The sequence below is a fragment of the Penaeus japonicus genome, unplaced genomic scaffold (assembly GCF_977035675.1).
Source record: "Penaeus japonicus unplaced genomic scaffold, GWHDUDI00000001_assembly GWHDUDI00000005, whole genome shotgun sequence".
In the NCBI taxonomy this organism is placed as follows: Eukaryota; Metazoa; Arthropoda; class Malacostraca; order Decapoda; family Penaeidae; genus Penaeus; species Penaeus japonicus.
In genome coordinates this window covers 35,831,091-35,843,590 of record NW_028234407.1, presented here as the reverse complement: position 1 = coordinate 35,843,590, position 12,500 = coordinate 35,831,091, and the positions used below count along the sequence as shown (strand labels likewise).

The 12,500-nt window shown below is 42.4% G+C and overlaps 1 protein-coding gene across 1 annotated transcript in view; it reads right to left on the bottom strand.

Annotated features, from left to right (window-relative positions):
- tnc (tenectin) overlaps window positions 1-12,500 on the bottom strand; it is a 71,857-nt gene that overhangs the window by 1,648 nt on the left and 57,709 nt on the right. The window contains exons 6-16 of the mRNA XM_086536705.1: window positions 11,831-11,937; window positions 11,527-11,661; window positions 10,721-10,784; window positions 8,611-10,596; window positions 8,267-8,488; window positions 7,124-8,161; window positions 6,798-7,019; window positions 3,336-6,677; window positions 3,012-3,218; window positions 1,353-2,877; window positions 1-1,219 (exon numbers count right to left, since the gene is read on the bottom strand). The exon at window positions 1-1,219 is cut by the window's left edge and continues 1,648 nt beyond it. Coding sequence (XP_086392831.1) covers window positions 1,117-1,219; window positions 1,353-2,877; window positions 3,012-3,218; window positions 3,336-6,677; window positions 6,798-7,019; window positions 7,124-8,161; window positions 8,267-8,488; window positions 8,611-10,596; window positions 10,721-10,784; window positions 11,527-11,661; window positions 11,831-11,937 — 8,951 coding nt within the window. The 3' untranslated portion in view covers window positions 1-1,116. The remainder of the gene's footprint in view (window positions 1,220-1,352; window positions 2,878-3,011; window positions 3,219-3,335; window positions 6,678-6,797; window positions 7,020-7,123; window positions 8,162-8,266; window positions 8,489-8,610; window positions 10,597-10,720; window positions 10,785-11,526; window positions 11,662-11,830; window positions 11,938-12,500) is intronic.

The following is a 12,500-nucleotide window of genomic DNA, read 5'->3' as shown; positions in this document are numbered from 1 at the left end:
AGTTACTCCTGCTCCATGCTATATCTAATGCCAATTATCACACCGGTTTACAAGATAATTTTACTTTAATGCCCAAAGGGTAATCTATACTAATTCATTATATCGAGCTTAGTTAGCTTCACAGACTGATAATGTTAAAGGAAGCCAGTTCTAGCAAGCCAGGGAGATAACAGACAGTCACTCACCTGATATATAAAGCAGTCGACGGAATAAACCTACAAATGTTAGTATTCATTGCGATCTGTTTTTTATATTTAGAGTAGCAAGCGTATAATTTCTCTTCAGATTATATTTGTGATAATATAATTTCTCATGCATAATTAGTATGTTATATTCTTTGCAATATCTATGCATTACTGTATTCAGAATGAAGACTTGAATGAAAGGGGGTTGTGGGCAAATATCAAGGCCTTATTCATGTAACTGAACAAGGGAAGAATGCATCTGATTAGGCATAAGCACATGAAAATAAGCTTCCTAACCTCTAACTCGTCGACTCTATATAAAGCATGTATCGGTCCATCTAGATGTCTGTGTGTTATCAATGCCACCAAGAAACTGGATTAAAATAATGCCACATAGATGAGCTTTAGTGCCACCGAGAGATACAGGAGAGCTGTAAGAAACGAGACTAAAGTAGATAAATACTAAATGAAAATACTGTATGCCGAATAATACTGACTAAGCTGTTCTGATAAAAAAAACACCTGATGTGGCATATACAACACACAGGGGACACTTACAGAACACATTGGCACTACCAATACACTAACTTATCTCTCCTCATTCAGGACTCGCACTTCTCTCTATTAACACAGACTTGCTGTTTGAGCGTCACGGAGAGCTACCCTAAGAGCTACAGGAAGGTTTTGGGGGGAAGGGGTATTACTTACGATAGAAATTGGGCACGTTCACTCTTATGGATACAACGTCATATTGATTATGCGACATATTGGTTTAATGCTATTTCCCGAGCTCAATGTAAAAAGACATAGAGCCAAGCAAGGAAGCACAAGCGACGTTTTTTTTTTTTTTTTTAGATTGAATCCTGAGTCACCGCTAGTGGATAGGGTGATTTTGGACATTAGAGCAGGAAGCCACTTGGTTTAAGGGGCTTCACCGTCCGTATTGGTTGCCCTTTGTGCCCAAGATCTTGCGAAGCATGGGTTCTGCTCGGCACTCACGGGGTTCGCATTCCATCATGCCGTCCTTCCCACACCTGTTGGATTGTGTATATTAGTATAAATATATACTTACTGAATAAGTATTAATCATAATATATAACATCTACTAAAAACTTTCCATTATTATCATACCTAACATTATCTGTAATAACTAAAATATTTTTATACCTGCACTCGAGACAAGGCCCAGAAGCTTCTTCTACGAGCTCGCCAGGATGGTAGTAGCGATCTCCAATTTCACACATAGTGACCTCTTCAACCTTCTGGACAGGTGGATAGGTGGGAATGGGTGTAGTAGTGGTAGTGATGTTAACCACTGCCTGAGTGACTGGACACTCGTAACGTGGGCAGCAGAACCCTGGAATTGCTTCTTCATAACACCCTGGAATGGGTGGAGGACATGACTGTTGCAGACAGATGATGTCTCCACGGAAGCAGAAACAAAAGTCGCATGGGTCATCACGAGGGATTTGTTGTGCAGAGAGGTATACTTCACCATCAAATACACAAGCCCCTGGTCCTACTATGAGTTCTGTGGTAGTTGTTGGTTTCCAAGTGGTGGTTTCTGGCTTAGGGAACACAGATGAAGTACCAGGGAATGGTGGGAAAGGAGCTTCAGTTGATGATTCAGATGGCACAGAAGCAATTGTTGATACTGTTTCAGTTGATACTGGTGTTTCACCAGATGTTCCAGTTGCAACTGATGTTTCTGTAGTTGTCGATGGCACAACTGACTCAGTTGAGACTGGACCTGTTGTTGACATTGATGCTGCAGGTGATTCAGTGGAAACTGAAGTGTCTATTAGTTCTGTTGACACGTCTGATGGAGTTTTTGGTGGAACTTCTGTTAGAACTGGACTTTCTGGTGAAGCTGTTTCAGATGACACTGGGGATTCTGATGATGTAGACTCTGGGGATTCAGTTGTTACTTGACCTGCACTGTCAGTAACTCCAGGCTTCTCTGTACTTATTTGTACATCAGCTTCAGTAACAACACTGGACTCTGTCACAGAAATAGTTGCTTCAGTAGCATAACCAGCATCAGTGGGTTCTGTAAGGGGAGAGTCTGTAACATATGGTTCTTCTGTAGCGCTTGTCACTGATGAAGATGCTACTGCAGGGGAGCTTGTAATATCAACATTAATGCCAATTGTAGCCTCTGTCTCTGGTTCTTCAGTGGCAACTGAAGCTTCAGTTATCATGGGTTCACCAGAACTGGGAAGTGATTCTGTAGTGGAGGTCGTATCTAAGCTTGATGAAACATCTGGGGCTACAGATGGATCAGTTACATCTGATGCTTCACTCTCAGGTGTTGCTTCAGTTACAAATGATGAAATAGTGATGCCTGGTGACTCTGTTTCTAAGCCATCTGTGGCAACAGAAGCTTCCGTAATAACAGAAGAATCGAATGTATCTGCACCAGTGGTTACCCCTTCTGTGGCAAAGGAAATCTCTATACCATCAGGGCTTGTGGTAACTGAGACGTCGGTGGACGCAGTTTCTGACTCTTCAGTAACAGTAGATGGGATAGTACTAGATGGTGTGAAATCAGTCTCTGGAGCCACAGTGCTGATAGTAGAAATACTTTCAGTTACAGGTTTCACAGTGCTTGTGCTAGTTACATTGGCTGTATCTGTGGCAGAAGCTCCAATAGGTGAGATGGTTGTAGACACTAAACTATCAGGAACATCAGCTGCAATTGAAAAGTTGACATCAATTTAAAAAATGAATTTTAAAAATATGCATTTAGCTAATTAACATGCTTTCTATATTATAATTCCACATGCTGTGCCAGTAATACCTATAAAAAAGTGAAGGCTTACTTACCACACTCGTATTTGTCAGGGCAACAAGAGTTATTTGATTGTGAAACAGGTGTACAATTTTCTCCAGGGGAAACACATTCCAAATGAGCACATATGATTTCACCACCAAGACAGTAACAGTCTGTACATTCGCTAGGGCTAGGCACATAATCACCATCATTGTACACTAAACCATCTTTTTCACAGACTGTAGGGTCTACGATGGGAGCTGAAATGAAAATGTTTTCTTGTATTATATCCTTTTAGGTTTAGGAATTATATAATTACCATATCAAATAATGTCAAAAATACACAAGTGAAACATGAAATGAGTCTGGTTCCTTACGACAGTCATAGGTTGGACAGCAACTATCTTCTGCAGGGATGGGAGAACACCTGAGGAAAGCAGGAGGTGCAGGGGGGCAAGATGGACGTTCACACATGATAGTTCCATTGGTACATCTGCAGTTTTCTTGGCATGCAGAAGATGCAGGAACACTGGAACCATCATAATACATAGAACCTTGAACCACACAGTTCTCTGGCAAATCAACAGATCCCTCTTTATCACCTTCAGTTGTAGTGGATATAGCAAATGGGACATCAGTAGTTGTGCCTTCAACTTCAACTGGTGCAACAGTAGCTGTCTGATCAACCTCAATTGGGGCAGCAACATCAGTAGCTGTTTCATCGACAAGAGGGGAATCAGTAGCTGCTTGTTCGACTTCAACAGGGGCATCAGTGGTTGCCTGTTCGAGGTCAACTGGGGCAACAGTAGCAGTTTCATCAACTTCATCTGGGGTATCAGTTGATGTCTGATCGACCTCAACTGGGGCATCAGTAGCTGTTACATCAACTTCAACTGGGGCATCAGTAGCTGTCTGATCGATATCAACTGGGGCATCAGTAGATGTCTGATCGATTTCCACTGGAGCATCGGTAGCTGTTTGATCGACTACAACTGGGGCATCAGTAGCTGTCTGATCGATTTCAACTGGGGCATCAGTAGCTGTCTGGTCGATTTCAACTGGGGCATCAGTAGCTGTCTGGTCGATTTCAACTGGGGCATCAGTAGCTGTCTGGTCGATTTCAACTGGGGCATCAGTAGCTGTCTGGTCGATTTCAACTGGGGCATCAGTAGCTGTCTGATCGATTTCAACTGGGGCATCAGTAGCTGTTTCGTCGACTACAACTGGGGCATCAGTAACTGTCTGGTCGATTTCAACTGGGGCATCAGTAGCTGTCTGGTCGATTTCAACTGGGGCATCAGTAGCTGTCTGGTCGATTTCAACTGGGGCATCAGTAGCTGTTTCGTCGACTACAACTGGGGCATCAGTAGCTGTCTGGTCGATTTCAACTGGGGCATCAGTAGCTGTCTGATCGACTTCAACTGGGGCATCAGTAGCTGTCTGATCGACTTCAACTGGGGCATCAGTAGCTGTCTGATCGACTTCAACTGGGGCATCAGTGGCTGTCTGATCGATTTCAACTGGGGCATCAGTGGCTGTCTGATCGATTTCAACTGGGGCATCAGTAGCTGTCTGATCGATATCAACTGGGGCATCAGTAGCTGTCTGATCGATATCAACTGGGGCATCAGTAGCTGTCTGATCGATTTCAACTGGGGCATCAGTAGCTGTCTGATCGACTTCAGTTTGATCATCAGTAGCAGTTTCAACAACTTCAACTGGGGCATCAGTAGCTGTCTGATCGATTTCAACTGGGGCATCAGTAGCTGTCTGATCGATTTCAACTGGGGCATCAGTAGCTGTCTGGTCGATTTCAACTGGGGCATCAGTAGCTGTCTGATCGATATCAACTGGGGCATCAGTAGCTGTCTGATCGATATCAACTGGGGCATCAGTAGCTGTCTGATCGATATCAACTGGGGCATCAGTAGCTGTCTGATCGATATCAACTGGGGCATCAGTAGCTGTCTGATCGATATCAACTGGGGCATCAGTAGCTGTCTGATCGATATCAACTGGGGCATCAGTAGCTGTCTGATCGATATCAACTGGGGCATCAGTAGCTGTCTGATCGATATCAACTGGGGCATCAGTAGCTGTCTGATCGATATCAACTGGGGCATCAGTAGCTGTCTGATCGATATCAACTGGGGCATCAGTAGCTGTCTGATCGATATCAACTGGGGCATCAGTTGCTGTCTGATCGATATCAACTGGGGCATCAGTAGCTGTCTGATCAACTCCAACTGGGGCATCAGTAGCTGTCTGATCGACTACAACTGGGGCATCAGTAGCTGTCTGATCGATATCAACTGGGGCATCAGTGGCTGTCTGATCGATTTCAACTGGGGCATCAGTAGCTGTCTGATCGATATCAACTGGGGCATCAGTAGCTGTCTGATCGATATCAACTGGGGCATCAGTAGCTGTCTGATCGATATCAACTGGGGCATCAGTAGCTGTTTGATCGATTTCAACTGGGGCATCAGTAGCTGACTGGTCGATTTCAACCGGGGCATCAGTAGCTGTCTGATCAACTCCAACTGGGGCATCTGTAGCTGTCTGGTCGATTTCAACTGGGGCATCAGTAGCTGTCTCATCGATTTCAACTGGTGCATCAGTAGCTGTCTGATCAACTCCAACTGGGGCATCAGTGGCTGTCTGATCGATTTCAACTGGGGCATCAGTAGCTGTCTGGTCGATTTCAACTGGGGCATCAGTAGCTGTCTGGTCGATTTCAACTGGGGCATCAGTAGCTGTCTGGTCGATTTCAACTGGGGCATCAGTAGCTGTCTGGTCGATTTCAACTGGGGCATCAGTAGCTGTCTGGTCGATTTCAACTGGGGCATCAGTAGCTGTCTGGTCGATATCAACTGGGGCATCAGTAGCTGTCTCAACAACTTCAACTGGGGCATCAGTAGCTGTCTGATCGATTTCAACTGGGGCATCAGTAGCCGTTTCATCGATTTCAACTGGAGCATCAGTAGCTGTCTGATCGATTTCAACTGGGGCATCAGTAGCTGTCTCATCGACCTCAACCGGGGCATCAGTAGCCGTTTCATCGATTTCAACTGGGGCATCAGTAGCTGTCTGATCGATTTCAACTGGGGCATCAGTAGCTGTCTGATCGATTTCAACTGGGGCATCAGTAGCTGTCTGATCGATTTCAACTGGGGCATCAGTAGCTGTCTCATCGATTTCAACTGGGGCATCAGTAGCTGTCTGATCGATTTCAACTGGGGCATCAGTAGCTGTCTGATCGATTTCAACTGGGGCATCAGTAGCTGTCTGATCGATTTCAACTGGGGCATCAGTAGCTGTCTGATCGATTTCAACTGGGGCATCAGTAGCTGTCTGATCGATTTCAACTGGGGCATCAGTAGCTGTCTGATCGATTTCAACTGGGGCATCAGTAGCTGTCTCATCGATTTCAACTGGGGCATCAGTAGCTGTCTGGTCGATTTCAACTGGGGCATCAGTAGCTGTCTCATCGACCTCAACCGGGGCATCAGTAGCCGTTTCATCGATTTCAACTGGGGCATCAGTAGCTGTCTGATCGATTTCAACTGGGGCATCAGTAGCTGTCTCATCGACCTCAACCGGGGCATCAGTAGCTGTCTGGTCGATTTCAATTGGGGCATCAGTAGCTGTCTGATCGATTTCAACTGGGGCATCAGTAGTGGTTTCGACTCCAATAGGGGCATCAGTTTCTGTGTCATCTAAAGAAAACAGAATATATATTCTTAATTGGTTGTGTGACTAATATTAAAGATATATAAAATACAAGAACCCTTTATTGTGTTAAAAAAAAAAAAACTGCATAGAATATGTTTACTTACCACACTCATATTTTGAAGGACAACAACTTCCTGCTGCTCTAGACATTGGTTTGCAGTTTGCACCAGCAGGAACTGGACACTCAAGTACTGCACAGATAATTTCCCCACTAAGACAGTAACAGTCAGTACAAATATCTGGACTTGGAACATATTCTCCTTCCATATACTGTATTCCATCTCTCAAGCAGCCTTGGTATTCCGTGGTATTATGTTCTGGTTCAGCTGAAATATATTATCCAATTATGACAAAGGCATGATATCCTATCAATATTTGCGATGTGTATGCAATACATAGGAACCAAAAGACTAATTCAACTAATACTTACGACAGTCATATGAAGGACAACACTGCTCTGGATCTTCAACAGGAGCACAACGCAAGAATGCTGGAGGTGGAGGAGGACAGGCTTGCAGTTCACATGACACTATACTGTTCTTGCAAGTACATGATTGATGGCAAGGCCTTGAAGTAGGTACTGTATCTCCATTTATGAAAGTAGTTCCATTAGCCATACAGCTTCCCTCCCCTGGAATACCTTTATCTGGAAGGCTGATTGTTGTAACCACTTCCTGTTGAACTTCTGTAACCGTTTCAACTGTATCAATTGCAGGAATATCTGTAGTTGTCTCATCATCAGCATCTGTTGTTACTTCACTGATTAGAGGTGCATCAGTTGTAGAGGTATCAGTTTCTGACTCATCAGTGATTGGCTTGTCAACAGGAATATCAGTCACTGTCCCTTGAAGTTCTGGGGATTCCGTGGCTGTCTCATTAACTGTGATTGTTTCATCAACAACTGGAACCTCTGAAGTTGTTTCGTCAACTACAGGAGTATCAGTGGGTTTGTCAAGCTCAGGATCTGTTGTTTCTGTAGTTGTGGTATCAACATCAATATCTGAAATGTCAGTAGTTCCTGCATCAGTGTCAGTTAGGGCATCAGTAGTTTCCACCATCATACCAACAGAAGTTTCTGTTGCTGGAATTTCTATATCAGTGGGAATTTCTGTTTGGGTTGAGATATCTTCAGTGATGGTTGTCATGGGTGTAGTAAGTACACTGTAATCATCAGGGGCTGTTGTTCTTGTTTCTAGTCCTATTACTGGACCAGTCATCATATCATCAGGGGAACCAGTTGAAAGCGTGCTTTCAACAGGTGTTTCTCCATCAGTACTGGCTGGTGTTACTGGTTCCTCAACTGTACCATCCACTGGGGCTTTTGTGGACGTGGCATCTTCACCAACCTCGGGTGTAGTTTCTGTCTGACTTTCGTCTACACCAAGAGTAAACGTAGATGACGGAGTTACTTTACCTTCTGTGTCTGTATCTGTTACTTGGCTTAATGAGTCGGGCATATCAACATCATCTGGAAGATATATTTATTTGTATAAGTACTGGATATAATACTTTGTCATGAAAAATTAAGATACATTTCAATTTCGAATAATTAGGGGAAAATATAAGTACTGACCACATTCGTATTTTGTTGGGCAACAGTTTCCAGGAGGTCGTTCCACAGCAGTACAGTTTTGACCTTCGGGTTGAGGACATTCTAAGATTGCACAAATGACTTCACCTCCAAGGCAGTAGCAGTCTGAACATAGGTCAGAACTAGGCACAAATTCTCCATCATAATACTGAACACCATCACTGACGCATCCAGGTGCTTCTGTTGTGGGTGGCTTGACAGGTGCTGCAAAATAAAATTGTTGACAGGTTATATGCAAAAGAAACATTTTACGAATTCAATGATAGTTGTATATGTGACCCATGTGACTTCAGTTAATAAACCCATGAATAAGAAAGTAAACTTACGGCATGTGTGGCTTGGACAACACTCTCCCTCAACAGGAGCCGAGGTGCATCTAAGGAATGCTGGAGGTGCAGGAGGGCAAGCCACTAATTGGCAAGAAACAGCATTGTTGATGCAGCGACAGCTTTCTTGGCAAGGGGTATATGCAGGGACAATGCTGTTATTACTATAGCCTGTTCCATTGACATAACACATACCACTATCTTCTGGTGCCACAGTAGCAATTTCGTCAATCTCTGTAATGGGAGCTCCTGTGGTATCATCAGTGTCAGGCCCAGCAGAGGAAACATCAGTTGTTGTTTCATCACCATCAACAGTGGGAACTTCAGTTGCTGTTTCATCAACTTCAGTCTCAACAGAGGGAATATCAGTAGATATTTCATCAACTTCAACAGTGGGAGCAGCAGTTGTTTCCACAGTCTCAACTGAGGGAACTTCCGTTGCTGTTTCATCGGTATCAACAGAGGGAACATCCGTTGCTGTTTCGTCAGTCTCAACAGAGGGAACTTCAGTTGCTGTTTCATCTGTATCAACAGAGGGAACATCCGTTGCTGTTTCATCTGTATCAACAGAGGGAACTTCAGTTGCTGTTTCGTCAGTCTCAACAGAGGGAACATCCGTTGCTGTTTCGTCAGTCTCAACAGAGGGAACTTCAGTTGCTGTTTCGTCAGTCTCAACAGAGGGAACTTCAGTTGCTGTTTCGTCAGTCTCAACAGAGGGAACATCAGTTGCTGTTTCATCTGTATCAACAGAGGGAACTTCAGTTGCTGTTTCGTCAGTCTCAACAGAGGGAACTTCAGTTGCTGTTTCATCAGTATCAACAGAGGGAACTTCAGTTGCTGTTTCATCAGTCTCAACAGAGGGAACATCAGTTGCTGTTTCATCTGTATCAACAGAGGGAACATCCGTTGCTGTTTCGTCAGTCTCAACAGAGGGAACATCCGTTGCTGTTTCGTCAGTCTCGACAGAGGGAACATCCGTTGCTGTTTCATCTGTATCAACAGAGGGAACTTCAGTTGCTGTTTCATCAACTTCAACAGAAGGAACATCAGTTGCTGTTTCATCAACTTCAACAGAGGGAACTTCAGTTGCTGTTTCATCAACTTCAACAGAGGGAACTTCAGTTGCTGTTTCGTCAGTATCAGAGGGAACTTCAGTTGCTGTTTCGTCAGTCTCAACAGAGGGAACTTCAGTTGCTGTTTCGTCAGTCTCGACAGAGGGAACATCCGTTGCTGTTTCATCAGTCTCAACAGAGGGAACTTCAGTTGCTGTTTCGTCAGTCTCGACAGAGGGAACTTCAGTTGCTGTTTCGTCAGTCTCAACAGAGGGAACATCAGTTGCTGTTTCATCAGTATCAACAGAGGGAACTTCAGTTGCTGTTTCGTCAGTCTCGACAGAGGGAACATCCGTTGCTGTTTCATCAGTCTCAACAGAGGGAACTTCAGTTGCTGTTTCGTCAGTCTCGACAGAGGGAACATCCGTTGCTGTTTCATCTGTATCAACAGAGGGAACATCCGTTGCTGTTTCGTCAGTCTCAACAGAGGGAACTTCAGTTGCTGTTTCATCAGTATCAACAGAGGGAACATCCGTTGCTGTTTCATCTGTATCAACAGAGGGAACATCCGTTGCTGTTTCATCAGTCTCAACAGAGGGAACTTCAGTTGCTGTTTCATCGGTATCAACAGAAGGAACATCAGTAGCTGTTTCATCAACTTCAATAGTTGGAACATCTGAAGTTTCATCAATTTCAATAGTGGGTACATCAGTAGTTTCATCAACTTCAATAGTGGGAACTTCAGTAGCAGTTTCATCAACTCCAACAGTGGGAGCATCTGAAGTCTCATCAGTGGGAACATCAGTTGCTGCTTCATCAGTGTCAACATCTGAAGTCTCATCAGTTTCAGTAGTGGGAACAGTTGCTGTTTCATCAACATCAACATACGGGACATCGGTGGCCGTTTCATCATTTTCAACTGTGGCATCTGAAGCTGTTTCATCAGTTTCAACAGGGGAACATCAGTGGTGTTTCATCGCTTTCAACTGGGGCCATCCGTGGCTGTTTCATCAGACTTCAATGGGGAACATCAGTAGCTGTTCTGTATCAATATCAACATGGAGCATCAGTTGTGTCTGATCGCTTTCGGAAGTGGAGGCAACAAAGCTGAGGTGTCTGTGGCTGTGTGGTCAGTGTGCAACTGGGGCATCAGTAGCTGTCTGCATCGCTTTCAACGGGGCATCAGTAGCATGTTGGTCGATTTCAACTGGGGCCATCAGAAAGCTGTATGGTCTTCAACTGGGGTCACATCAGTATGCTGTTCCATTGGCGGCGAGAGCGGGAACCATAGTCGTGGTTTCAAGCCCTGTTTCGTTGTCGTGAGCTGCCGAGGGAACATCGTTGCTGTTTCATCAGTAGCAACAGAGGGAATATTATTGTAAGATATTAGTGATATGTGTCTAACAAGGCAGAACCGGGGACTGCATCAAAATAAGAGAAGAAATATGTATAGGTAGAATATACAAAAGAAAGCAAGAAACAAAAACACGATGAAGTGAGGATATATATATATATATATATATATATATATATATATATATATATATATATATATATATATATATGTGTGTGTGTGTGTGTGTGTGTGTGTGTGTGTGTGTATACATATGTATATATATGTATATATATTATATTTATGTATTACATATATATATTACATATATATATATATATATATATATATATATATATATATATATATATATATACACATATATATATATATGTATATATATATATATATATTATATTATATATATATATATATATATATATAGATATATATATATATGTATATATATATATATATATATATATATATATATATATATATATATATACACATATAGTGGGTTTTACTAACACACACAACATTAAACACATCTTTCTGATAAACGTCTCTGAACCTACCCTGGGGACAGGTGATCACAGGACAGCACTGATCTGGGCGTTTCTCTACTGTACAGTCCTGGCCGATAGGCTTGCTGAATGGACATACCTGGAAGGGAGAAATATTGTAGATTGGAAAACGGTTATCTTATAAATAATTTTTACAGTTCTAGATCTGCTCAAATGTCAGCTTCATTTCATTTTCAGTGTCTTTCATTGCAGTATCAAATGGCTATTTGATATATAATTTAGACAGAATACGGGGAACGGCTTCTTACCTTCAAGTAGCACATGAGCATAGAGTTATGGCAAGTACAGTTGAGACAAGGTTCATTGGTGATAATCCTGTCTCCTTCGTCATAGTGCTGGAACTGGTAGTAGCAACCTAGGAAAATACAAAAGATGCATAAATACTTGCAAATTGTATCGGATATTGAACACAGTATCAAACCTTACTTATGTATAATGTCTATACACATTAACTGGATTCAGAAAAGAAAGGAATTCTAGGAAAGAATCGGTGTCTAATAACCCTGCCTTTCATATGTATTATCAGGAGCTGTTATGTATGCAGCTTTTTGTTGGAAACTTTTTGACTACTCTGCATGTGCTTAAGCGACGCTCGGAAAGTTTAGTTTTTTTTTCAGTGTAATCATTATATCTATATATATATATTGTATATATATTTACATATACTGTATATATATATATATATATATATATATATATATATATATATATATATATATATATATATATATGTATATATATATATATATACATACATACATACACACACATATACAATAATCTTGTAACGAATTTCTTTAATGACAATAGGATAAAATACGACCTAAATAGCCCATTTACATACACATACATCAAGTAGCTAACGTAAGCCTACCGAAAACCCTAATGATTATGTGTAGACATCTGAGATACAACGTC